The sequence below is a fragment of the Enhydra lutris genome, unplaced genomic scaffold (genome assembly GCF_002288905.1).
Source record: "Enhydra lutris kenyoni isolate GAN:26980312 unplaced genomic scaffold, ASM228890v2 scaffoldscaffold19, whole genome shotgun sequence".
In the NCBI taxonomy this organism is placed as follows: Eukaryota; Metazoa; Chordata; class Mammalia; order Carnivora; family Mustelidae; genus Enhydra; species Enhydra lutris.
The window spans coordinates 1851901-1877392 of NW_019154103.1; the positions used below are offsets into that span (position 1 = coordinate 1851901).

General features: G+C 36.5%; 1 protein-coding gene across 1 annotated transcript in view; it reads right to left on the reverse strand.

Moving 5' to 3' along the window:
• LOC111148420 (ankyrin repeat domain 31) overlaps positions 1-25492 on the reverse strand; it is a 151073-nt gene that overhangs the window by 20694 nt on the left and 104887 nt on the right. The window contains 4 exon segments of the mRNA XM_022504946.1: positions 9855-10860; positions 14690-14786; positions 22057-22144; positions 25241-25356. Coding sequence (XP_022360654.1) covers positions 9855-10860; positions 14690-14786; positions 22057-22144; positions 25241-25356 — 1307 coding nt within the window.

Genomic DNA, 25492 nt, shown 5'->3' on the forward strand with positions numbered 1-25492 from the left:
AAAGAATTGTAGCTAATAAACCAACAAAGGAGCTAAAGCATAAAAAATGAAAAAGGGAACAAAGAAGAGATGAGAGAAAAAGAAAACAGATGCCATGTGACAGATTTAAACATAACTATATCAAAAGTCTCACTGAATGTAATATTCTTTTTAAAAAGAAATTTATTTGAGGGGCACCTGGGTGGCTCAGTGGGTTAAAGCCTCTGCCTTCGGCTCGGGTCATGATCCAGGGGTCCTGGGATTGAGCCCCGCATCGGGCTCTCTGCTTGGCGGGGAGCCTGCTTCCTCCTCGCTCTCTCTCTGCCTGCCTCTCTGCCTACTTGTGATCTCTGTCAAATAAATAAATAAAATCTTTAAAAAAAAAAGAAATTTATTTGAGAGAGAGAGAGAGAGAGAGCATGAGAGCACATGAGTGGGGGGAGGGGCAGAAAGAGAAGCAGGCCTCCCTGTTGAGCAGGGAGCCTGATGCGGGACTTGATCCCAGGACCCTGAGATCATGATCTGAGCTAAAGTCAGATGCTTAACTGAATAAGCCACCCAGGCACCCCTGAATATAAATATTCTAGAATCAACTTCTGGAATGACAATGTGAGGATCCAGTCCCAGGTGAAAAGTATTTTTAAAAATTGTTTATGGGGAGCCTGGATGGCTCAGTGGGTTAAAGCCTCTGCCTTCGGCTCAGGTCATGATCCCAGGGTCCTGGGATCGAGCCCCACATCGGGCTCTCTGCTCTGCGGGGAGCCTGCTTCCTCCTCTCTCTCTCTGCCTGCCTCTCTGCCTACTTGTGATCTCTGTCAAATAAATAAAAAATCTTAAAAAAAATTGTTTAAATCTGGAAATGGTCATAAATGCAGGCAGCAAATAAAGAGCCCTCTATTCAGTAAAATCTATGACAATTACATGGCGGGGGGGAAGGTGAGTCTGTGCAAGTGTGCCAAGATTGCCTTCTTCCTCTCCCTTCCCAGCTCGGTGAGATGCAGATTCCACTCCAAACTGTGCAGCCAAGAACACAGGGCTCCCTCTCCCAATAGCCTCCAACCACAGGGCTACCTTCTTGTTAGGGCAAGGATATCAGCATTCTCATCTTGCCCTCAGCTATCTCTTGCTAAGGCTAAGTTGTGAGTGAATGCAGCCAAGAGGTGGGGAATCCCTTCCGCTTAGCCTGTACTGGTGGGGCAGAGACTCCACCTTTGGCATGGTGGCACTGAGATTAGTAGGACCCTGATCACCCCTGCCTGGCTTATAAGGTAGTGGCTTAATGTCAGGAGAGACAAGCTGTAAAGGCATGAGGCTAATGTGCCCACCTTGGCTAAATCCTCAGTTCCTAAAGCCAGGGTGTCATTCAGAGAAAAGTTATGTTCCCACCCTAGATCCAGACCTATGGCATGGAGATTTTTGTCTGGGAAAAGAAGCAAGCCTAAAACAGATGGTTCCTAATCTCCTCCAAAGGAAATGATTTCATTTACAACAGAACATGGAGAAGTTCAAGCTCAAGGGCACTTTAAAGGCAGTATAGGTAGTGGTAAAAAGCAGTTGAAAGTAAATTGGTAGAGTCACTGGGGATACAGGCTGATTGCAGGCTGGCTAGTTTTTAGAAGAGAACTGGGAAAATAAATAGTAAGGAAGAGCATTCCTAGAGTCAGAATAAAACTCAAACACTGACTTCATAAACTATCCCTTCAAAGGAGCATACAATTGACTAGATTAGTCTATACAGCAATTTATGCTCTAGGTCATCACTGAAAACAATATAATAATTAATCAGCAATAACTGGAGCTTAACAGCTAGGTATGCACAGGGAAAGAGAGAGTCAAAGAGAGACCTGCCAAGGTCTCAGTCCATGTGGTATAGTATCAAAAGTTTAACACTACAGTAAGGAAAAATAACCTCCACTAAAACATTCTAGCCAGTAGCTAAATAAGGAAGCAAATAACAATAACAAGCCTAAGAGAAGATGGGAGCCAGTACACAGAGTTGCTACATCTTTCAAACTATCTATAACGTCCAGTCCAACCCAAAATTGACACATATGGAAAAACAGTAGAGTATGACACATACACCAAAACAAATAAAGCAACAGAAAACATCTGTGAGAATGACTAAATGTTGGATTTAACAAAGACTTCTAATCAGTCATTATAAAAATGTTAACAGAATGAAAGAAACCATAATCTAAAAAGTACAGGAAGGTATGATGACAACAGCATATCAAATAGAGAATATCAATAAAGAGACAGAAGTTATAAAAAAGAACCAAACAGAAGTTATGGACTTGAAAAGTACAATAACTGATATGAAAAATTTACTAGAGGGGTTCAACAGATTCATGATGCAGAAGAAAGAATTAATAAACCTGAAGAGATCAATAGAGAGTATGAAGGCTGAATAAAACAAAGAAAAAAGGATGAAGAAAAATGAAAAAACCTCCAAGAAATGTGGGACACCATTAAAAACACTAACATATGCATAATGGGAGTACTAGAAGGACAAGAGAGAGAAAAAGGAACAGAAAACATACTTGAAAAAATAATGGCTGAAAACTTCCCAAATTTACTGAAAAACATTTATCTGCGTTTTCAGGAGGCTCAGTGGCTTCCAATTAGGATAAACATGAAAAAATTCATAAATAGAAACATGCTGAAAGTCAAAGACAATGAGAAAATATTAAAAGGAACAAGAGAAAAATGACTCTTCACTTACAAGGTAACCCCAAGAAGATTATTAGCTGTCCTCTTATCGGAAAAAATGGAGGCCAGAAGCAGTGGAATAATATATTCAAAGCGTACAAAGAAAAAAGTGTCAACCAAGAATCCTATATGTAGCAAAGCTATCTTTCCCCAAAATACAATTAAATAAAAACATTCCCAGGTAAACAAAAATGGAGAGAATTTGTTGTTAGCATGCCTGCTAAGAAATACCAGAGGAAGTTTTTCACACTGAAAGCAAATGACCCCAAATGGTAAAATGAATCCACATGAGAAAACAAATAGCATCAATAAAGGTAATTACACATTATAAAAGACAATCTGGACAAATATTTCTTCCCCTTTCTTCTCTTCACTGATTTAAAAAATAATTATATAAGACAATAGGTATATAATATACATATCTGGAAATAGCAAAAAGGAGATGAGTGGGAGCAACAGATGGTAACTCAAATCCACAGGAACAAATGAAGAGAATTGGAAAGGGTAAATAAGATTAATATAACAAAATCTATAAACATATACTTGCTTTTTTCTCTTTCTTTACAAATCACAAAATTTTATAAAGTCATAATTATAACAATGAATTGCTGCATTTATAACATTTATATATATAATATATATTATAATAATGTTACAAAAAGGGGTAAAGAGGGATAGAGCTATGTAGGAATTACAGTTCTTTGTCTCACTAGAATTAGGTTAGTATAAATTTGAAGTTGATTCTGATAAATGAAGATGTCCTAGGGTAAGCACTATGGAAATACCTTGAAAAATACAGTGAAAAAAAAGTCACTAAAGAAATTAAAATGCGGGGCGCCTGGGTGGCTCAGTGGGTTAAAGCCTCTGCCTTCGGCTCAGGTCATGGTCCCAGGGTCCTCGGATTGAGCCCCACATCCAGCTCTCTGCTCAGCAGGGAGCTGGCTTCCTCCTCTCTCTCTGCCTGCATCTCTGCCTACTTGTGATCTCTCTCTGTCAAATAAATAAATAAAATCTTAAAAAAAAAAGAAATTAAAATGCTACAATTTAAAATATTCATTTAATGCAAAAGAAAGTAAAAAAGTAGTACAGAGGAACAAAAAAGACATGAGACATATTGAAAATAAAAAGTAAAACAGCAGACATAAATCCAATAATATTAATAACATTAATTGAATGAGAGTAGATTAAGAAACTTACCCAAAAGGCAACGGTTGTCAGACTAAGTTAAAAAAACAAGATCCAATTTAGCAATTTGTGAATACACAAAACAGACTAAATTCAAAGAGACAAGTAAATTGAAAATGAAAGGATGGAGAAAGATATATCATGGAAACAGCAACCTCAAAAACAAAAAACAAAAAACAAAAAAAACCACCCCAAAACCAAACCAGAGCAGCTATACTAGTATCACACAAAATAGATTTTAGAACAAAAAATGTTGCTAGAGGGGCACCTGGGTGGCTCAGTGGGTTAAGCCTCTGCCTTCAGCTCAGGTCATGATCTTAGGGTCCTGGGATTGAGCCCTGCATAGGGCTCTCTGCTCAGCAGGGAGCCTGTTTCTCCCCCCACCCCGCCTGCCTCTCTGCCCACTTGTGGTCTCTGTCAAATAAATAAATAAAATCTTAAAAAAAAAGTTACTAGAGATAATAAGGGACATTTTGTAATGAGGAGAGGGCTGATGCATCAGGAAGATATTATAATTATAAACACACATGCACCTAATGAAAGAGCACTGACACACATGAAGCAAAAATTAACAGAAATGAAGGGTAAAAAAGACAACTCAACAGTAACAGAACTCCACTTTGTTTTCTATTAACAACACACTCCACTTTCAGTAACATCTAGAACAAACAGCAGAAGATCAATGAGGAAAGAGATAACTTGAGCAACACTATAGACCAACTAGACCCAACAGGCATCTATAAACTTCTCCCAACAACAGAAGAATATTCTTCTCATGTGCTCATGGAGGTTTTTTTTAAGATGGCTATCAGCTAGTTAAGCCATAAAATAAATCTCAGAAAATTTAAAAGGACTGAAATAATACTGAGTATATTCTCTAAATGCAACAGAATGAAATTAGAAATTAATAATAAAAAATGGAACGCTCACAGTTATGTGGAAGTCAAACAACATACTCCTAAATTACTAATGGGTTAAAGAGGTAATCAAAAGGCAACTTAGAAAATACTTTGAGATGAATGAAAATGAAGATACAACATACCAAGAACTATGGGATGTAGCAAAAGCAGTGGGTTAAAGGGAAATTTATCGCTGTAAATGCCTATATCAAAAAAGAAGAAAAATCGCAAATCATTAATCTAAACTTATACTGATGACACTGGAAAAAGAACAGCAAACTAAACCAAAGTAAGCAGAAGGGACAAAATAAGTATTAGAGTGGAAATAAATAAAAGAGTCAATAGAAAAACAATAGATAAAATCAGTAAAATCAGAAGTGATTTCCTTGAAAATATTAACAAATCTGACAAAGCTTTAGCTAGACTGACCAGGAAAAATAAATGAAGAGACTAAAATTACTGAGGTCAATAATGAAACTGGGTACACTGCTATTGAACCTAGTGAAAGAAAAAGGATTAAAAGAGGGTGCCTGGGTGGCTCGGTGGGTTAAGCTGCTGCCTTCGGCTCAGGTCATGATCTCAGGGTCCTGGGATTGAGTCCCGCATCGGGCTTTCTGCTCAGCAAGGAGCCTGCTTCCCTCTCTCTCTCTGCCTGCCTCTCCGTCTACTTGTGATCTCTCTCTGTCAAATAAATAAATAAAATCTTAAAAAAAAAAAAAAAGGATTACAAGAGAAAGTATCAAGAATTCTATGCCAATAAATAAGACAAAATAGACAAATTTCTAGAAAAGATAAAAACTATAAAAAATGATTCAAGAAGAAATAATTAAAAAAAAAAACGGTAAAGAGATTAAATTAACACTAAAAAACTACCTACAAAATAAAATAAAATAAAATAAATCCCAGGTACAGATGGCTTCATTGATGATTATTATCAAATATTTAAAGAAGACTTAAAACCAATATTTTGTTATTACCAATATTCCAAAAGATAGAAAAAGAGAAACACTTTTGTAAGATGAGTATTACCTTAATATGAAACCAGACGAATACAAGAAAACTACAGACCAATATCTTCAATAATATGGATGCAAAAATCCTCAACAACCTACCAGAAAACCACATCCAGCAACATAGAAAAAGAATTATATACCATGATCAAGTATGATTTGTCTGCTTTTCCAGGAATGTAAGGTTGGTTTAATATCCAAAGATCAAATAGTATTATACACTGTATCAACAGACTACAAACCAAAATCCACATGATCATCTCAGCAGATGTAGAAAGAACATTTGACAAAATCTAATATCCTTCATGATAAAAAAACATTCAAGAAACTAGGAAAAGAAAGAACTTGCTCGGCCTGATAAAGAGCATTTATGAGAAAACCTACAGCTAACATTATATTTAACAGTGAAAGACTAAATTTTTTCTAAGAAACATAGTCTTAGGTAAAAAAATAGAAGTTTGAACACATTATTTTATTTCAACACTGTATTGGAGGTTTTAGCCAGTGCAGCCAGACAAAAAAGAAATAAAAAGCATTCACAATGGAAAGAAAGAAGTAAAACTGTCTTTATTTATAGACAACATATTCATCTATATAGAAATTCAATGAAATCTTCAAAAATTTACAGGATGAAGTGAGTTTAGCAAGGTTGTATGATAATATCTCAATATACAAAAACCAACTGTATTTCTACCTATTAGCAATAAATTGAAACTTTAAAAATGTCATATATAACACCATCAAAAACATGAAATGCTTAGAGATAAATCTGATTAAAGCTGTGAAAGACCTGTATATTGGCTCCTACAACTGCTGGGAAAAAAAGAGAAGACCTAAATTAACAAGAGCTATATGATGTTTGTGGTTTAGACAACTTAATATTGCTAAAATGTCATTTGTCTCAAAATTACAGATTCAACTCAATACCATTAAAAACAATAGCACTGCCTTAAAAAAAAAAGAAAGAAAGAAACTGAGAAACTCACTCTAAAGTTCATATTGCAAATGACCTAGAATAACCAAAACACTGTAGAAAAGGGAGAACAAAACTGAAGGACTAACACTACCTGATTTCTTAAAAAAGATTTTTTAATTTATTTGAGAGAGTGAGTACACATGCATAAGCAGGGAGAGGGCCAGAGAAGGGAGAGGGATAGGTCAACTCCATGCTGAGTGTGGAACCTTGACATGGGGTTCAATCTCACAACTCTGAGATCATGACCTGAGCTGAAACCAAGAGTCAACTTGCTTAACCAACTGAAACACCCACCCAAGTGCCCCAACACTACTGTGTAGTAACTATACAATCAGGGTTACTGATTCTAACACTTATTATAGAGCTACACAATCCAGATGGCATTCACAGTAAGACAGATAAGTTAAACAGAATACAGAATCCAGAAATAGGCACATATATGAAACAAATGATTTTCTACAAGGGTGCAAAGACAATTTAACAAAGGGTAATTTTTTCAACACATGTTGCTGGAAGAATTGAATATCCAAATTCAAAAATATGAATGGGGATCCTACTTTGTACCACATACAAAAATTAATGGATCATAAACCTAAATTCTAGGAGAAAATCTTTGTGACCTTGGGTTAGACAAGAAACTCTTAGATATGCTACTAAAAACATAATCAGTGAAAGAAAAGAGCAAATTGCTAAGTGGGAGTACATCAAAATTTTAAACTTCTGTTCTTTATAAGACAATTTTAAGAGAATGAAAAGACAAGCCATAGACTAAGAGAAGATATGTGCAAAGCATGTTTGATAAAAGACTTATGTCCAAAATATATCAAAACAAATTCAAAATGAAATAAGAGAACAGGCAACTAATTAAAAAATGGGCAAATATTTGAAAAGAAGCTTCACCAAAGAATAAATATGGGTGACAAATAGGACACGAAAAGATGCTCAACATAACTAATCATTATGCAAATTAAAACCACAATGATAAACTGTTAATCATATATACATTTTACATACATATATCTACATTACATGTTAGTATGGCTAAAATTAACAGATTGATCATACTAAGTGTTAGCTAAGAAGGAATGTGGAGGAACTAGAATAGTCACACACAGCTGATGGGAATGTAAAATGTCATAAACAACTTTGACAGTTTCTTAAAAAGTTAAATGTATACTTACCATATTTAATCCAGCCATTCCACTCCTAAGAATTTACCCAAGAAAAGCAAAAGCCTATGTCATACCAGAATTTGTACACCAGTGTTCAAAGTAGCTTTTTTTGTGATAGTCAGCAACTGGAAACAACCTAAATGTCTATCACAGATAAAATGAAAAGCTGTAGTTTGTTCTACATACTACACAACAATAAAAAAGGAATTAACTACTTATGCATGCTCTAATGGCAATGATTCTCAAATAATTATGTTTGGAAAAAGAAGCCACATAAAAATGAATACATATGGTGTAACATCATTTTTACAGGATTCTCAGACATATAAGCTAAAGTAGAGGGACAAAAAGCACAACAATAATTGTCTAGAGCTCAGCATGGGAAGAAAGGGGTATGAAGGAGGCATACAAAAAGGCAAAAAGATACTTTGGGGTGATGGATTTGTTCATTACCTTGTTTGTGGTCATGATTTCATAGGTGTATACATGTGTCAAAATATGTCAAATTGCATAATTTAAATACATGTAGTGTATGTTAGTCATATCTCAGTAAAGCTGCAAATAAATAGCTGAAATATGAAAAGTTATATTGAAATTTTATTACAGCTGTCAAAATTTGAGTTAACATAACTAATTTACTAACTAAAATCTGAGTTGCTTTGGCTAATCTGATGTAGGTACTACTTAGCAATAAATTCGTTGACAGACAAGCAAATAGAACATCAAGGGATCTGAGATCAAGCTACTAACTTGGTCTTTACACTATAGTTTGGAATTTTTAAATTATTATTATTTTTTGCTCCTAACTTAAAGGTAAAGTCTATCAGGAAAAGCCTTATTAACCAGAAATGGAAGGACAGGAAACAGTGGTCATTCAGATTAAATTCCAGTTACCCAGGACTGATTTCTGTTCAACTGGTGCTCCCTGAGCAAAGAAGCATTCGAGGATTCTTGCAATCACTGCCACTCTGAATTCCTCCTTCTAAAAGTGCATGTGGCCAAAGGAGAGAGGAAGTCTCTTTTGTAGGCATTTCTAGTAGAACAATTTCTTTCCTTTTCTATTTTTATGCATTGTGTGATATTGTTTTAATTGAGTCAGATTTATCCAAACTCCAAGTTACTTCTTGTTCCTAAACTGAGCTCCTATGGAAGAAGAATTTATACTTATCCCTTATCAGGGGAAGCTTTAGCAGTATACGTATAGTAATTCCCTAAACTCTGGAACCAAAGATAGCTCCAATTTGTTATGGCTATGTTGTTCTTAAATCCTTCCTGAGGCAATATAATTGACTAATTCTGTCTTTAGAGCCCAAAGGTGCTGTGACCAAAATGTATAGAGCAATCCTAACAGCACGATTTCACTAAGAACACAATGGTACACCCTTTCATTCAAGAAGCCTAGCCAAACCCTATTTCTCTAATTAGAGCTAAAGGCCTACACTTTTTTTTAAAGATTTTATTTATTTATTTGGCAGAGAGAGATCACAAGTAGGCAGAGAGACAGGCAGAGAGAGAGAGAGAGAGAGAGGATGAAGCAGGCTCCCCGCCGAGCAGAGAGCCCAATGAGGGACTCGATCCCAGGACCCTGAGATCATGACCTGAGCCGAAGGCAGAGGCTTAACCCACTGAGCCACCCACGAGCCCCACTTTTTGATATCAACCTTTATTAACTTATTTATAAAATTACATGATTTTAGGGCGCCTGGGTGGCTCAGTCACTGGGCATCTGCCTTTGGCTTGGGTCATGATCGCAGGGTCCTGGGATTGAGCCCTGCGTCAGGCTCCCTGCTAGGTGCGGAGCCTGCTTCTCCCTCTCCCTCTCCCACTGTTTGTGTTCCCTCTCTCGCTGTGTTTCTCTCTGTCAAATAAATAAAACCTTTTTAAAAAAATATTACATTATTTTAGAGGAAAAAAAATAGGATACCTGTGTTTTGAATTCCAGAATGTTATTTCCTGGATTAATTCTTCCGAGTAATATCAGATCCTTTATCTGCATGCATTTCTTTCTAGGAGCTGTGCTGTAGTTTAAAGGCTTTTTTATAGTACGTTGATGGCCACATCTAGAGGAAGAGGAGCTCTGACTGTCATTAGCATGTGGAACACCAAAAGCTGATTTTTTAAGATATGATTTCATCTGATGCCCAGTATTGTTACCTAAGACATCAGTCCCTTGATGTGCCAAGGATTCTAATGTTCCTCTAGGTGGTTGCTGGGAAGCTCTTTTCCTCTTTCCTCTTTTTGGATCACAACTGGTAGAATCCTGATCACAAATAACAGTCGATGGATGGGCATCACTTTTGGCAAGTATGCTTGTAGTCTCTGAAATATGTAATGCACCAGTTACTCCTGAGGGACTACTATAGGATTCATGCCCTTCGGCCAGAGTTTCTGTAAGAAACTCTTTTTCTTTTTGTGAATGTTCTGCTTGAGCAATAAAAGCAATAGGTTGGGATGGTAATTTAATCTTCTTACTGCCATTTGAATGTCTGGATTTTGATAACCCACCCAAGGTACAGTCACTCACATGTTGGTTAGAATTCAGTTCATTTCCAGAAAATTCTTCCCTTCTCACTGTTTCTGAGTTTACACAGGTGTTGGTATTTTGGCTGCCTTTCCACATTTGCAGAGACAACTGTGTTTCCTGCATGCTTCCACAAATAAGGCCTACAGGAGAAAGTGAACCTGACTGAGACTGCAATGGATTTTCCAGGCCGGTACACTCTTGGATGTCCTTTTCACTAGAGGTTTCTGAGCTGGATGGCAGCTTCCTCAGACTGGGACCAGACAAAGATGTAATGTTTTTATAGTTTTGAATTTTCTGGCTAATTTTTTTCTGTTTTTTTGCTACAACTAAAAGGTTCTTCTGTCTTGTGGCCAAGTTAGCCAGTTGTTCTCTCAGGACTCCTTGCTTAAATGATTCTATGGACACCCTAGAAAAAGAAACAGAAAGAGGAAAAAATACAAAAACAGTAGAAAACTTTTTTTTAGTAGTCATTTAGATTTTAAAGATAATTTGTCTCCATTTAAATTTAATCAGCCCAAAGTACACAAGAGTCTATTTTTGCAATTAATTTCCTCTGAGAGGAAATGACTCTTAAGGTGAACAATACTGCCTTTTCATTGAGGTGATGGTTTGGTTATCCACATTTACTTTAATTACCAGTTGTTAGACAACTATGAAAAAGAAACAAAACTGGAATTGTTTAGTTGGAAGGTAGCAACTGATGGCCAAGGAGGAATACCATTCTTTAAATTTGGAGTTTGCTTACCTGTTTATTTTGGGAATAACATTTGGGAATAAGTTCCACTTAAGTTCCCTTAGGGGAAGTGAGACTGTTCTGTGAGTAATCAGACCTGGGCTAGACCTGAGAAATGTCAGTCCATCAAGTTATTACTGCAATTATACTTTAAACCTGTACTGAGGCAGTTTCAGGTCCAGAGGGACTACCTAGACAAACATTATCCTGTGTGACTATAAGGGGCTGGATTTTGGGAGAAAATGGCTGATCACACACCTTTTTTTTTTTCTGATTATACCCACTTATGCTACAGTGGCCTTCAGGATACTAGACTCTTTTGTTTACAGTAGTTCTCAAACTTTTTGGTTTTATGACATTTTTATACTCTTAAAAATTATTGAGGAACCCTATCAACAGTAGCCAAACCAAGGAGAGAGCCTAAATGTCCACTGACTGATGAATGGATAAAGAAGTTGTGCTATGTATATACAGTGGAATATTACCCAGCCATAAAAAGAATGAAATCTTGCCATTTGCAATGATATGGATGGAGCTAGAGTGCATTATGCTGAGTGAAATAATCCAGTCAGAGAAAAACAAGTACCATATGATCTCACTCATATATGGAGTTTAAGAAAGAAAACAGATGAACATATGGTAGGAGGGAAAACAAAAAAAGAAGAGAGGAAAACAAGCCATAAGGGACTTAACAATAGAAAACAAACTGAAGGTTGATGGAGGGAGGTGGGTGGTGGGTAGGCTAGATGGGTAAAGGGTATAAAAGAGGGCACTTGTTTGATGAAAAAAAATTATTGAGGAATCCAAAGGGCTTTTGTTCATATGGGTGTTTCTATCAATATTTACTGTTTTAGAAAATAAAACAAATTTTAAAACACAAGACTATACAAGCATACATCCCATTAGTTTTAGAGTAATGATACCATCACAGTTCATGTGGCCTCCAGAAAATTCCATTACACACTCATGAGAGAATGAGAGCCAAAAAGGCAAATAACATCTTAGTTTTATTATAAAAATAGTTTTGACTTCATGCACCCCTTGAAATGGTCTCAGGGACCCTCAGGGATTGCCCTTAAGCAGCTACTTTAAGGATAGCAATAGTATAGATATCTGTTTCACCTATCACAGTCTGGAGTTGTTGGTACTGAATTCCAAGAAGAACGGATGTTAAAATGAGTAGCAGATGTAAGTGGAAGAAGCAGGTAGCATAAAATGCAAGAAGCTGGATCGAGGAGAAAGAAAAAATTAGTAATATCACATTTAAAACAAAGTTCAGACAGAAAAATAAAAGTGCATTTTAGATTACAAGATTTTAAGTTTTACAGCAAGATTAATAAGGATTTACACACCTGCAAACCCAACTGATCGGGAACTTTCCAAAATTCTCAGTATATTGTTAGTCATAGGACCTAAAAGAAAAATTGAATCTAGCCTTCTCCAGTCTCCTAGAAAATATCCTGCAGTCAATTACCCACCTATAGGTCTTATAAGTTCACTTGCATTATACTGACAGAAAAATAGGAAACAGACAAGAATTTATGTTACTTATCACTGGAGAGAAAAGCACAATGAAGACAAAAGACTTATAAATGAAAATAAAAAACTGACTTTTAAATAGGTTCAGAAAAAAACTGAATATGCAATAGATGTCAAATGTTTACAAGAACATAAAGGAAATTAGAAAGATCACGTGTGAATAAAGAATAAAGTCAAAAGATACCTGCAAAGTCATATTTCACTGCAGCATTATTAACAATAGCTGTGACATGGAAACAACCTACATATCCATCAAAGGATAAAGAAAGGGACACCTGTGTGGCTCAGTTGTTAAGCATCTGCTTTTGGCTCAGGTCATGATCCCAGAGTCCTAGGATTGAGCCCCACATTGGGCTCCCTGCTCAGCAAGAAGCCTCCTCCCTCTTACACCCCCCTGCTTGTGTTCCCTCTCTTGCCATCTCTCTGTCAAATAAATAAATAAAATCTTTAAAAAAAAAGGATAAAGAAAATGTGGAATGTATACACTACACACACACACACACACACACACACAGAAAAATATTATTCAGCCATAAAAAAGAACAAAATCCTGGGACGCCTGGGTGGCTCAGTTGGTTAAGCAGCTGCCTTCGGCTCAGGTCATGATCCTAGCGTCCTGGGATCGAGTCCCACATCGGGCTCCTTGCTCGGCGGGGAGCCTGCTTCTCCCTCTGCCTCTGCCTGCCTTTCTGTCTGCCTGTGCTCTCTCTCTCTCCCTCTCTCTCTGACAAATAAATAATAAAATCTTAAAAAAAAAAAAAAAGAACAAAATCCTGTCATTTTTGATAACATGCACAGACCTTGAGGGTATATTAGGTAAAATAAGTCAGAAAAAGAAAAACAAATACTGTATGGTCTCACTCATATGTGGAATCTAAAAAACCACAAAAACTGAACACACAGAGAACAGATTGGTGGTTGCCAGAGGTAGAAGGTAGAGGGTGGGTAAAATGGGTGAAGGGAGCCAAAAGGTACAAACACCCACTAATAAAATACGTAAGTCCTGGGGATAGAATGTACAGAATGTACAGCATGGTGACTATAGTTAATAATACTCTATTGTATATTTGAAAGTTGCTAAGAGACATCATGACCAAAAAAAAAAAAAAAAAAAAAAAAAAAGAAAAAATAACTAAGTCTATGAAAAAATAAAAAAAATAATGCCCAAACAAAAAAATAGAACATTTTTAAAAAAGATTTTATTTATTTATTTGACACACACAGAGAGAGATCACAAGTAGGCAGAGAGGCAGGCAGAGAGAAAGAGGGGGAAGCAGGCTTCCTCCTGAGCAGAGAGCCTGACTCGGGCTTGATCCCAGGACCCTGAGACCATGACCTGACCTGAAGGCAGAGGCTTAACCCACTGAGCCACCCAGTGTCCCATCTTTCTCTTTTTTTATTATTATGTTCAATTAGCCAGCATAGAGTGTACATCATTAGTTTTTGATGTACTGTTCAATGATTCATTAGTTGAATGTAACACATTTTTCTCAAGAAAAGGACAAAAAATGGTATATAACCAGTATCATTATGATGAAGCCTCTTAAAAATTCTGAGAGTTTAGAAATACACAAAACTAAATAATATACATGGTTACACTGCTTAGAAAGACAATATTTGTGATGGCAAAAGGAAAAATTTGTAATGTAAAAAATCTGAGTTCACTATGGAAAGAAATTTATTTTGGGATTTAGGACCAGAGATACTTTCACAAAATTCTTGGCTGTCGACAACTTTTTAAGACACTAAAATGTCTTTTTCTGAATATTTCAAGTAATAAAATAGAAAAATATATTTCTGGGAAGTACAATTACCCATGGAGGTAATAGAGTAGATGACCTCATAAAGTCATTCTTTGGTCCAAAGCAACAACTGTACTCTTAAGAAATTCTAGATCTAACTCTTATAACTAAAAAGTGGTAAATTATGAAAACTCTAAAGCATTCCTATTTTTTTCACTCACCTGTATTTTTTAGCCAGATCATCTCTTTCTGCCTTCTGTTTGGCAAGCACATTATCCATAACTTCTTTTACCTCTAACATCTTTTCAATGTATTGTTCTGGAAACATAGTAATAAAAAAGTCAGTTAATTGAGAAATAGCAAATGTTAAATTTGATCACCCAGGACTCAACCTTATTGTTACTCTTAAAAAGCCATTATTTCCCTACCTGCTCCCTAGTATCAGTGGCCCAGATACATAAATCAAGGCCCATTGAATTATGCCATCCTATGGAAGTACCCTGAATACAGCAGGCCAGTCTGTATTCTAATGCTGCTACTCCACTAAGCTCTGCAAACCTGGACAAGTCACATGACCTCTATGGTCCTCTTACTTATCTGTGAAATAAGGTTAGTAAAGAAAGATAAATAGGAAAATAACTATTTTGTTAAAATTACTTTTTAAAATACAAAAGGAATACATTGTAAAAAAAAATTCAAACAATATGAATGTTTACACAGAAGAATAATACCCTCCCCCCCTGCTTTTTCTCTTTTTCACTCCACAAGAGACTATTAATACTTTGGTAGCAGTGTCTTTGTTTGTGCATGCAAAAGTTTTAATATATTTAATGTATAATTCTATATATTTATACTATATGTAATTATAATATTATATGTGCTTAAAAATAAGAAGGATGCTATCAGTTCTTTTTTTTTTTTTTAAAGATTTTATTTATTTATTTATTTGTCAGAGAGAGAGAGAGTGAGAGAGAGAGAGAGCGCCAGCGGGAGAACACAAGCAGGCAGAGCTGCAGGCCGAGGCAGAGGCAGAGAGAGAAGCAGGCTCCCCACTGAGCAAGGAGCCCAATGCGGGACTCGATCCCAGGACCCTGGGATCATGACCTGAGCTGAAGGCAGCGGCTTAACCAACTGAGCCACCCAGGCGTCCCTGATGCTATCAGTTCTTGTTCTTTACACTTAACACTTAGAACTATATGATATCTAAGGTTACTTAAAGATGTATATAAAATTACTTCTATAATAATTACTTCAAATTTTCTTACTTTCTTCCACTACTTCCTAAGTAATGGTCACTACCTCCCTCACCCATCACAAATCCACAAGATTTACACATAAATGTCAATTAAATCCAGATTCCCAAGCAGTAAACGGAAAGGCTTAGATGAATACATTTTACTTCTTTAAGCTACTTGTTATTTATTTCACGTTTGGCTTTGTTTCTAAGTTTTTTCCCAATTCTTTTAGACCAATGCATAGTTTTCTATATAATTTAGAGAAAATAAGTGGTGGGAAATCAAACCAAGCTCAGAGCATGAATTTGTTCCCTTTGCAAATCAGACAAATGATTTGATTAGCACAGAATCAGTGTTTCCATAGTAGTTTCTGTCTTGTTATTACTATGATCGAGGATTAATTTTATATGATGCATGTGCCAAAAAAGGGGGGAAACCTGGATGATCATTAAAAATTTATATATAAATTTGTTTGGCAGATTTGACATTATTTAATAAAAGATGTTCATACTATGTACCCTGTCACACTGAGTTTTTCTAACTGAATTTTAAATCACAGATAAAATTCACATTATCATAGTAACTATTATAATAATAGTTATCATAGAAGATTCTCTATGTTTCTATAAAAAAGGATATAGGGACGCCTGGGTGGCTCAGTCCGTTAAGCCACTGCCTTCGGCTCAGGTCATGATCTCAGGGTCCTGGGATTGAGTCCCGCATCGCATTGGGATCCTTGCTCAGTGGGGAGCCTGCTTCTCTCTCTGCCTCTGCCTGCCACTTTGCCTGCTTGTGCTCGCACTCTCTCTCTCTAAATAAATAAATAAAATCTTTTAAAAAAATCTCTTAAAAAATAAAAATAAAAATAAAAAAGGATATAAAGAATTTTACATTAATTTGATACTATATACTTATTTGCCAGGTACATTAATCAGTGGTATCTTAGTGAAAACCTAGAAGTTGCCCTAATATATGTAAGATTTTAATATATGATAATAAGGCATTATAACAAAAGGAGAATGACAGAAATTATTTGTGGAGGCAAATAGAGTAGTAATATGGGGATGGGAGACTCTATTCTATCTTTATCTTGTGCCACATGTGGAAAGAGATTTCAAATGAATAAAAGAGTTGAAATACTTAATTAACAAATAACATATGAAATGTTCAAAGTAAACATTTTTCTGGTCACTTTGGTTGAGGCACTAAAGATATCTGATACCCAAGTGAATGAAAGACATCTATAAAAAAAATTTAACAAAGAAATGTACACAATGGGATTCATTATTTTCAGATCCCTCAGCCAGATCAAGATATAGAAGGTTTCAGAATACGGAGGTGGTGAATTTGTAAAGATACTTCAGAGAGCTATTGCTCGACTAGATGGGAATCGCCAATATGAGCAGCTAAAGTGAGAGGTGAGGTTTCTCTCCTTTATTCAAGCCTAATGGGGTTGGGGTGGGCAGTCTCTCAATGGATTGTTGAAGACAGTAATAATTTTCTTTTGAGGTGATAATGTACTCACATCTGGCTTCCTCCTTGAACATCAAGAGGCTGAGACTCTGCAGAGCAAGACGTTTGAACAGCTGGGGAAAGGGAAAGCTGCTGCTAGAAATTAACAGTCCTCCCTTCTAACCACTAGTTCAGAGTGCTAGGATCCCGAGGACTTGGTGTGAAGCCTGCCTGTGATCCTGACTATGATCGCTTCTCCTTCAGAGAAAGAGTCTGTATAGGGTGGGATACCAAAAAAAAAAAAAACAACAAAGAAGAAGACAGAGTAGGGGGAGGGGGAGGGGGAGGAGGAGGAGGAAAAGAAGGGATGGGTGGAAGAGGAGAGATGGGTGGAGGAGGAGGAGGAGGAGGAGGAGGAGCAGGAGGAGGATCTTTTGCCAAAGATTGATGGAGTCAATAGCGGTCAGTATTTAGTTACTAGTCAAGAACTCTAGAGTCCCATTGCATTCCTCTCCTCCTGTAAAGGGGCAGTGAGATGAAAATAAAGGTATCCTGATGAAAAAGAATAAAATTACATTATAAAGCATAGGGATGGGAAGAGGAGAAAAGTTTCTAATCTTAAAAGCATGAAAAGAAATAGCAAAGGAAAAAGGCTGATACATTTTACTATATAGAATTTGAAAATATATGTACGTAAGCATAAATTAACACATTACACATAAAGACAGTTAAGTAGTTGAAAAACATATTTGCAGCAGTTATGGCAGAAAAGGGGTCAATAACTTGATTACATAAAATGGCTCCAATTTATTAATGGACAAAGAGGAACAGTCAATTCACAAAGCAGGAAATAAAACTAAAGAAAAAATACCACTAATAATAAGGCAAGTGAAAATATAAGGCACTCTTCTTATTAAACTATTCAAATTAAGTTAAATGAAAATACTGATGCTATTAGCAGGGTAAAGGAAAACAAACACTAATGTGTGTTGGTGAAAGTGCAAATTAAGTTAGTATTTAATATTTAATGAAATAATTTATCGATATAAAGCAATAGATTTTAAAATGTTTACATATTTTTGACCCAGTAGTTCCAATTCTGTTAATATTACCTAAGGAAGATATATGCTATAGAATAGCAAAAAAGGGCGCCTGGGTGGCTCAGTGGGTTAAGCCGTTGCCTTCGGCTCAGGTCATGATCTCAGGGTCCTGGGATCGAGTCCCGCATCGGGCTCTCTGCTCAGCAGGGAGCCTGCTTCCCTCTCTCTCTCTCTCTGCCTGCCTCTCTGTCTACTTGTGATCTCTGTCAAAATAAATAAATAAAATCTTTAAAAAAAAAAAAAAAGAATAGCAAAAAAATTGGAAAAATGTAAATGCTCAACAAAAAGGGAAAAATTGAGCCCTGGAACATTAATAGAACACAATACTATGTAAACCACCACAAATAATGGCTATAAGGGAAAAAATGTTAAATTGGTGAATTTGGCATGATCCAAACTATTTTTAAAATAATTTTATTGAGGTATAACTGCATACCTAAGTTCTTAGAAAAAGAAAGGAAACAAATATTGTGGTGAGACAGTAGGTAATTTTAGCATATTTTTAAATCTTTTTTTTTAAGTGTATTTTTATGTCTTTTAAAGAAAAAATTATAAAATTGGAAAAGTCACCTGAGGTGTATAAGACATTATAAATACTAAATAAAATATATGAACTATTCATATTTGTTTGAGGGTATAAATTATTTTGTATTATTTTCCCCAAATCATAACATGTACCATGTATTAGACCAAGATGAAAGGTAGAATGGGTATAATTTAAAAGGAAACACTTATTTATTTATTTATTTATTTATTTATTTATTCATTTATTTTTATTATGTTATATTAGTCACCATACTGTACCTCATTAGTTTTTGAGGTTGCATTCCATGATTCGTTGTTTGCATATAATACTCAGTGCTCCTCCATGCAATACGTACCCTCCTTAATACCCATCACCTGGCTACCCTATCCCTCTACCTCCCTCCCCTCTAAAACCCTAAGTTTGTTTCCTGGAGTCCACAGTCTCTCATGGTTCCTCTCCTTCTCTGATTCCCCTCTTCATTTTTCCCTTCCTCTCCTAATGTCCTCCATGCTATTCCTTATGTTCCACAAATAAGTGAAACCATATGATAATTGACTTTCTACACTTGACTTATATCACTTAATATAATCTCTTTCAGTCCCATCCATGTTGATGCAAAAGTTGGGTATTCATTCTTTCTGACGGCTGAGTAATATTCCATTGTATATATGGATCACATCTTTATCCATTTGTCTGTTGAATGGCATCTTGGCTCTTTCCTTGGTTTGGGTATTGTGGACATTGCTGCTATGAACACTGGGGTGCATGTGGGCCTTCTTTTCACTACATTTGCATCTTTGGGGTAAATATGCAGTACTGCAATTACTGGGTCGTAGGGTAGCTCTATTTTTAACTTTTTGAGGAACCTCCACACTGTTTTCCAAAGTAGCTGCACCAACTTGCATTCCCATCAGCAGTGTAAGAAGGTTCCCCTTTTTCCACATCCTCTCCAATATTTGTTGTTTCTTGCCTTGTCGATTTTTGCCATTCTAACTGGTGTAAGGTGGTATCTCAATGTGGTTTTGATTTCGCTGATAACTAATGATGATTAACATTATTTCATGTGTCTGTTAGCCATCTATATGTCTTCTTTGGCTAAGTGTCTGTTCAAATCTGCCCATTTTTTGACCTGATTATTCGTTTTTTGGATGCTGAGTTTGAAAAGATCTTTATAGATCTCAGATATCAGCCCTTTGTCTGTGGTGTCATTTGCAAATACCTTCTCCCATTCTGTGGGTTGCCTCTTTGTTTTGTTGACTGTTTCCTTTGCTGTGCAGAAGCTTTTGATCTTGATGAAGTCCCTAAGGTTCATTTTCACTTTTGTTTCCCTTGCCTTTGGAGACATGTCTTGAAAGAAGCTGCTGTGCCCAATGTCAAAGAGGTTACTGCCTATGATCTCCTCTGGACTTTGATGGATTCCTGTTTCACATTGAGGACTTTCACCCATTGAGAGTTTATCTTTGTGTATGGTGTAAGGGAATGGTTGAATTTCATTCTTCTGTATGTAGCTGTCCAATTTTCCCAGCACCATTTATTGAAGAGACTTTTTTCCATTGGATATTTTTTCCTGCTTTGTCAAAGATTAGTTGACCACAGAGTTGAGGGTCCATATCTGGGCTCTCTATTCTGTTCCATTGACCTATGTGTCTATTCTTGTGCCAATACCATGCTGTCCTGATGATCACAGCTTGGTAATATAGCTTGAAATCAGGCAACGTGATGCCCCCAGCTTTTTCTTTTTCAACATTTCCTTGGCGATTCGGGTCTTTTCTCGTCCATACAAATTTTAGGATTGTTTTTCCAGCACTTTGAAAAATGCCATTGGTATTTTTATCAGGACAGCGTTGAAAGTATAGATTGCTTTGGGCAGTATAGACATTTAATAATGGTTATTCTTCCAATCCATGAGCATTGAATGTTTTTCCATCTTTTTGTGTCTTCTTCAATTTCTTTCATAAGTGTTCTGTAGTTTCTAGAGTATAGATACTTCACCTCTTTGGTCAGGTTTATTCCAAGTTATCTTACAGTTTTGGGTGCTATTGTAAACGGAATAGATTCCCTAATTTCTCTTTCTTCAGTTACATTATTAGTGTATAGGAAAGCAACTCATTTCTGTGCATTGATTTTGTATCCTGCCACATTACTGAATTGCTATATGAATTCTAATAACGTAGGGGTGGAGTCTTTTGGGTTTTCCACAAAAAGTATCATGTCACCTGTGAAGACAGTTAGTTTGACTTCTTTGTTGAAGTAATTTTTTAAAGACTATATAGTATGAACTAGGATAAGAGATGAACTAATAGGTATATCCTGTTACACAAAAGACTGATGAGATACTTCAAATTACTTTTTACCTAACTACTTAACATTCAGATCTGCATGTATCAGGAGCTAATTTCTTTTCTTTTTTTTTTTTTTAATTTTTTTAAAAAGATTTTATTTATTTGACAGACAGAGACCACAAGTAGGCAGAGAGGCAGGCGGAGAGAGAGGAGGAAGCAGGCTCCCCGCTCAGCTGGGAACCCGATGTAGGACTCTATCCCAGGACCCTGAGATCATGACCTGAGCTGAAGGCAGAAGCTTTAATCCACTGAGCTACCCAGGCACCCCTCAGGAGCTAATTTCTACCTTGTAAGTTATAACTCAAGAAAACACAACCATGATCTATCAAAGATTTGCAAGCAGTCACTGAAATTTTGAGAAATTCAGATTATTAGGTCGGGAATCAAAGTCAAATTTACGACTTTGCATGACTAGTGTTTTGTAAATAGAAAGACATCTATGCAGCAACATGTTTACCTGGTCTATCTGTTCATCTGAAAGGTATGAGGATTTTCCCTACTTGAGTTACAACTGCCTATTTCTTTTCTAATCTGTTTTTAAGGGTTCTATTAGCTGGGTGAAGCTGGAGGAGATAAGGAGTAACATAATCTCATCTCCAGTCACTACCTTATGCTTTTTTCCCCCCACATATTCATCTAAACACATCACCAGTAGGCGCTTACCTCCGATCATGGTTCTAAGTGTCTCTCGTATTACTTATGCTATACCTTGAGTCTAGAAGTATTTCGATCAACAATTACACTAACTACTGGTTTGCAAAAATGACTTCTAATGCTCATCCCTGGTACTTTATTATCACATTAAAAAAAAAAAAAGGTTACTTTTCAGCCACCATAAATAAGCTTTGACATAAACCTGTACCTTAAGAAGTGGAGGGAGCAATGACCTTGGATGTATGAAATAATCAAACTTGAGTATGGGTCCATATTTACCTGCATCTTCAGGGGTTCTTATTTCAAATTCTAGTAAGTTTTCTTGTTTTTCTTCTATATCTTGTAGAATGGCACTGATGGTCTGATGCTATCAGATAAAAATATTAAAACTTCATTACAGGAAGGTAGATATTTCTCTCTGATACACAATTGTCAAATGCACAGTAAAAGTGCTAAAGAAAGTGTTGCTAGAATACTCATTTTACTTTATGTTCGAAATGTATTCATGCTTTGTTCAAGCTTAACTGTATAAATTGTTACGTATTGGGGGGGGGAAGTAAACCTAAGTATTTGGACTTATGTAGCAGATCTATTCCTGGTAAATAGAAGATACGAGTAGGGACGCCTGGGTGGCTCAGTTGGTTGGACGACTGCCTCCGGCTCGGGTCATGATCTCGGAGTCCCGGGATCGAGTCCCTCATCGGGCTCCCAGCTCCATGGGGAGTCTGCTTCTCCCTCTGACCTTCTCCTCGCTCATGCTCTCTCTCACTGTCTCTCTCTCGAATAAATAAATAAAATCTTTAAAAAAAAAAAAAAAGAAGATACGAGTAGCAACCATATAAAGACTCATAATTTCTCACTGACTTCTGTTTTAATCATAGCTATAGGTGATAAAAGAAGAACTCAGCACATAATATTTAAAGATCACATATATGCAATAAATTCACTTTAAGGCTTTATGACTATCACTGCACACTATTAAAATCTCACACATAATCTTAAAAATACAAAACACAACTCACTCAAAAATTCACAAATGGGAATTAAGGCCACCTCTCCATGCCCTTGTTAGTACTGACTATCTTGCCTGGAATGCCTTCAATTTACTTTGCCCAGATGCATCTTTTATGAGAGAAGTAATCATGAAGTGGATGCTGGGACTAGACTGCCTGGATGTGAATTCTGGTTTCACCTTTTCCTAGCTGGGTGGCTCCATATGTTACTTGTCCTCTCTTTGCCTGAATAGAGTAACATATGTAAAATGCTTCGGGCAGTGCCAGCAAAACATGAGAGCTCAGTAAGTACTGCTTATTATTATATAAAACCCATATCATACATGAAACCTCTGGCTAATCTAATTTACACAGATTCTCCTTTCTCAGAATCAGTTAAGAATTTTGGTGGTGTATAATTTACCATTAATATATATAGTGTCTTACACATTATATTTCTCTATCAAGAAAATAACATCTTACAGGGCAGGAGCAAAGCTTTTATATTTGTCACTGGTTTCCACACTGTTGGATGTATAGCTGGTGCTCAATAAACAAAACTGATGGACTGACTCATATTACCTATCCTTTCATATATTCTTAATATATATTCATTTAAACAATGTGACAGTCCTCAAAACTTTCTAGAGTACACTGCTCTGAAATTTTACTTTGGTGCCTACAGGGACATGAAAAATGCACATAATAAAACCATCCAATTATGTGGAAAAGCAATCTCACTGCTATCATTTATGAAATGCATCAGAGCAGAACTATAAAACATAAATATGCAAAACAAACAAAATGAGATTTATCTCTTTTTACATTGAATGGCTGTAAAAGCAAACTAAAGGTCTGCATCTGAGCCCTAGCTAAGCCTCTATCCACAGGTCAGCATAAAGAAAACGTTTTTTGGTGCTGATTTTCCTTTTTTTGCTTTGCTCATATTGTGGATGCACTCAATCTTGGCTACCACAGGCAATAACCTTCAACTCCATACCAGCTTTTCCTTGAAACTTCCCACCCTGAAGGAGCCAGCATAACCTTCCCTCTAAGATCCCCCTTCTTAATCCTCCATTACTGCTTGTTTATCTTAAGAAACACCAAAAAAACCCAACCTGTGATCTGTCTTTGGAACAAGCAGCTTTAGACAGTTTATACTGTGCTTACGGAAAGCTTCACTCTAATTTTATTCCAAATTTCCTATTTTTTTTAAAGATTTTATTTATTTATTTGACAGACAGAGACCACAAGTAGGCAGAGAGGCAGGTGGGGGAGGGGGTTAAGCAGGCTCCCCACTGAGTGGAAAGCCCGACTCGACTTGGGGCTCGATCCCAGGACCCTGAGATCATGACCCGAGCCAAAGGAAGAGGCTTAACCCACTGAGCCATCCAGGTGCCCCTCACAATGTCTTCTTTACAATGGTTAACAGAAAGCATGTAAGAGAAGTCTAATCAACATACATAGTCTTTTTTTTTTTTTTAAGATTTTATTTATTTATTTGACAGAGAGAGAGAGAGCACAAGCAGGGGGTGCGCCAGGCAGAGGGAAGCGGGCTCCCTGCTGAGTGTGGAGCCCGATGTAAGGCTCAATCCCAGGACCCTGCGATCCTGACCTGACCCAAAGGCAGATGCTTACCTGACTAAGCCATCCAGGTGCCCCTCAATATACATAGTCTTATTTAAAATAATATTTCATTGAGGATGCTATTTTCTCAAGAAGTTAGTTTCTAGTAATCTCTACATTTTTATCAAGTTACATGTATCTATCTTAACAAGTAATATTTTTTATTGAGCAACTACTATGTTATTTTTGTATACACACACTTTAATACAAGGAGTTTCACATACAGCAAACACTATCATTATAACCCACGTGAGATTCCAGGTTGGCTAACCCCAGCTGCCTTTCTCTCCTCTGCCTGGGTTCAGGGTCTTTTCAACCTACTACGTGTCTTAGACTTTTTGTGGGAATGTCTTCACAGTGGGTGAAGACACACTATGATAGTGGGAAAAGAAGTAAAGAACACAACCTAGTTGTAAAGAATAGCAACTAATCCATAATTCTGTATTCAAAGCAGATAAGTGAGTTAACTATACAACATATTTTCTTGGCTCATTAGCCATATTATTTTCTTGTGCAAAAATTACTTTCGGGGTGCCTGGGTGGCTCAGTCATTAAGCATCTGCCTTTGGCTCAGGTTATGATCCCAGGGTCCTGGGACTGAGTTCTGCATTGAGCTCCCTGCTCTGTGGGAAGCCCTCTCCCTCTCCCTCTGCCTGTGCTTGTGTTCCCTCTCTCGCTGCTCTCTCTCTCTCTCTGTCAAATAAATAAATAAAATCTTAAAAAATATATATTTTCAACCTGTGTGTTCTTAAAATGTAAAGAGTACTGCCAACAGCCACTGGCTGGCTGGCCCAAAGAATGACATATTCCAAGCTGAAAAATGAAAGGATTTCAACTTCACTCACCACAGGATGGTTTTCTCTTGTTTTTTCTCTGTGTGAAAGAGAAGGTGGATCAACAGTTTTGCAGTCATCACGAAAATACCGTTTAAGTCTTTTTGGTCGGACAGCAGGAATTTTGACTTTAAAAATTAAAATTAGAAAATACAATAATGTGAAAAATTTAGCATCATTTTATCAAGTTTAATGGTTACAGAAATAGAATAAATTAAATCTACAATTACCATAATAATGTTGATCAGCATCGCATTATTTATT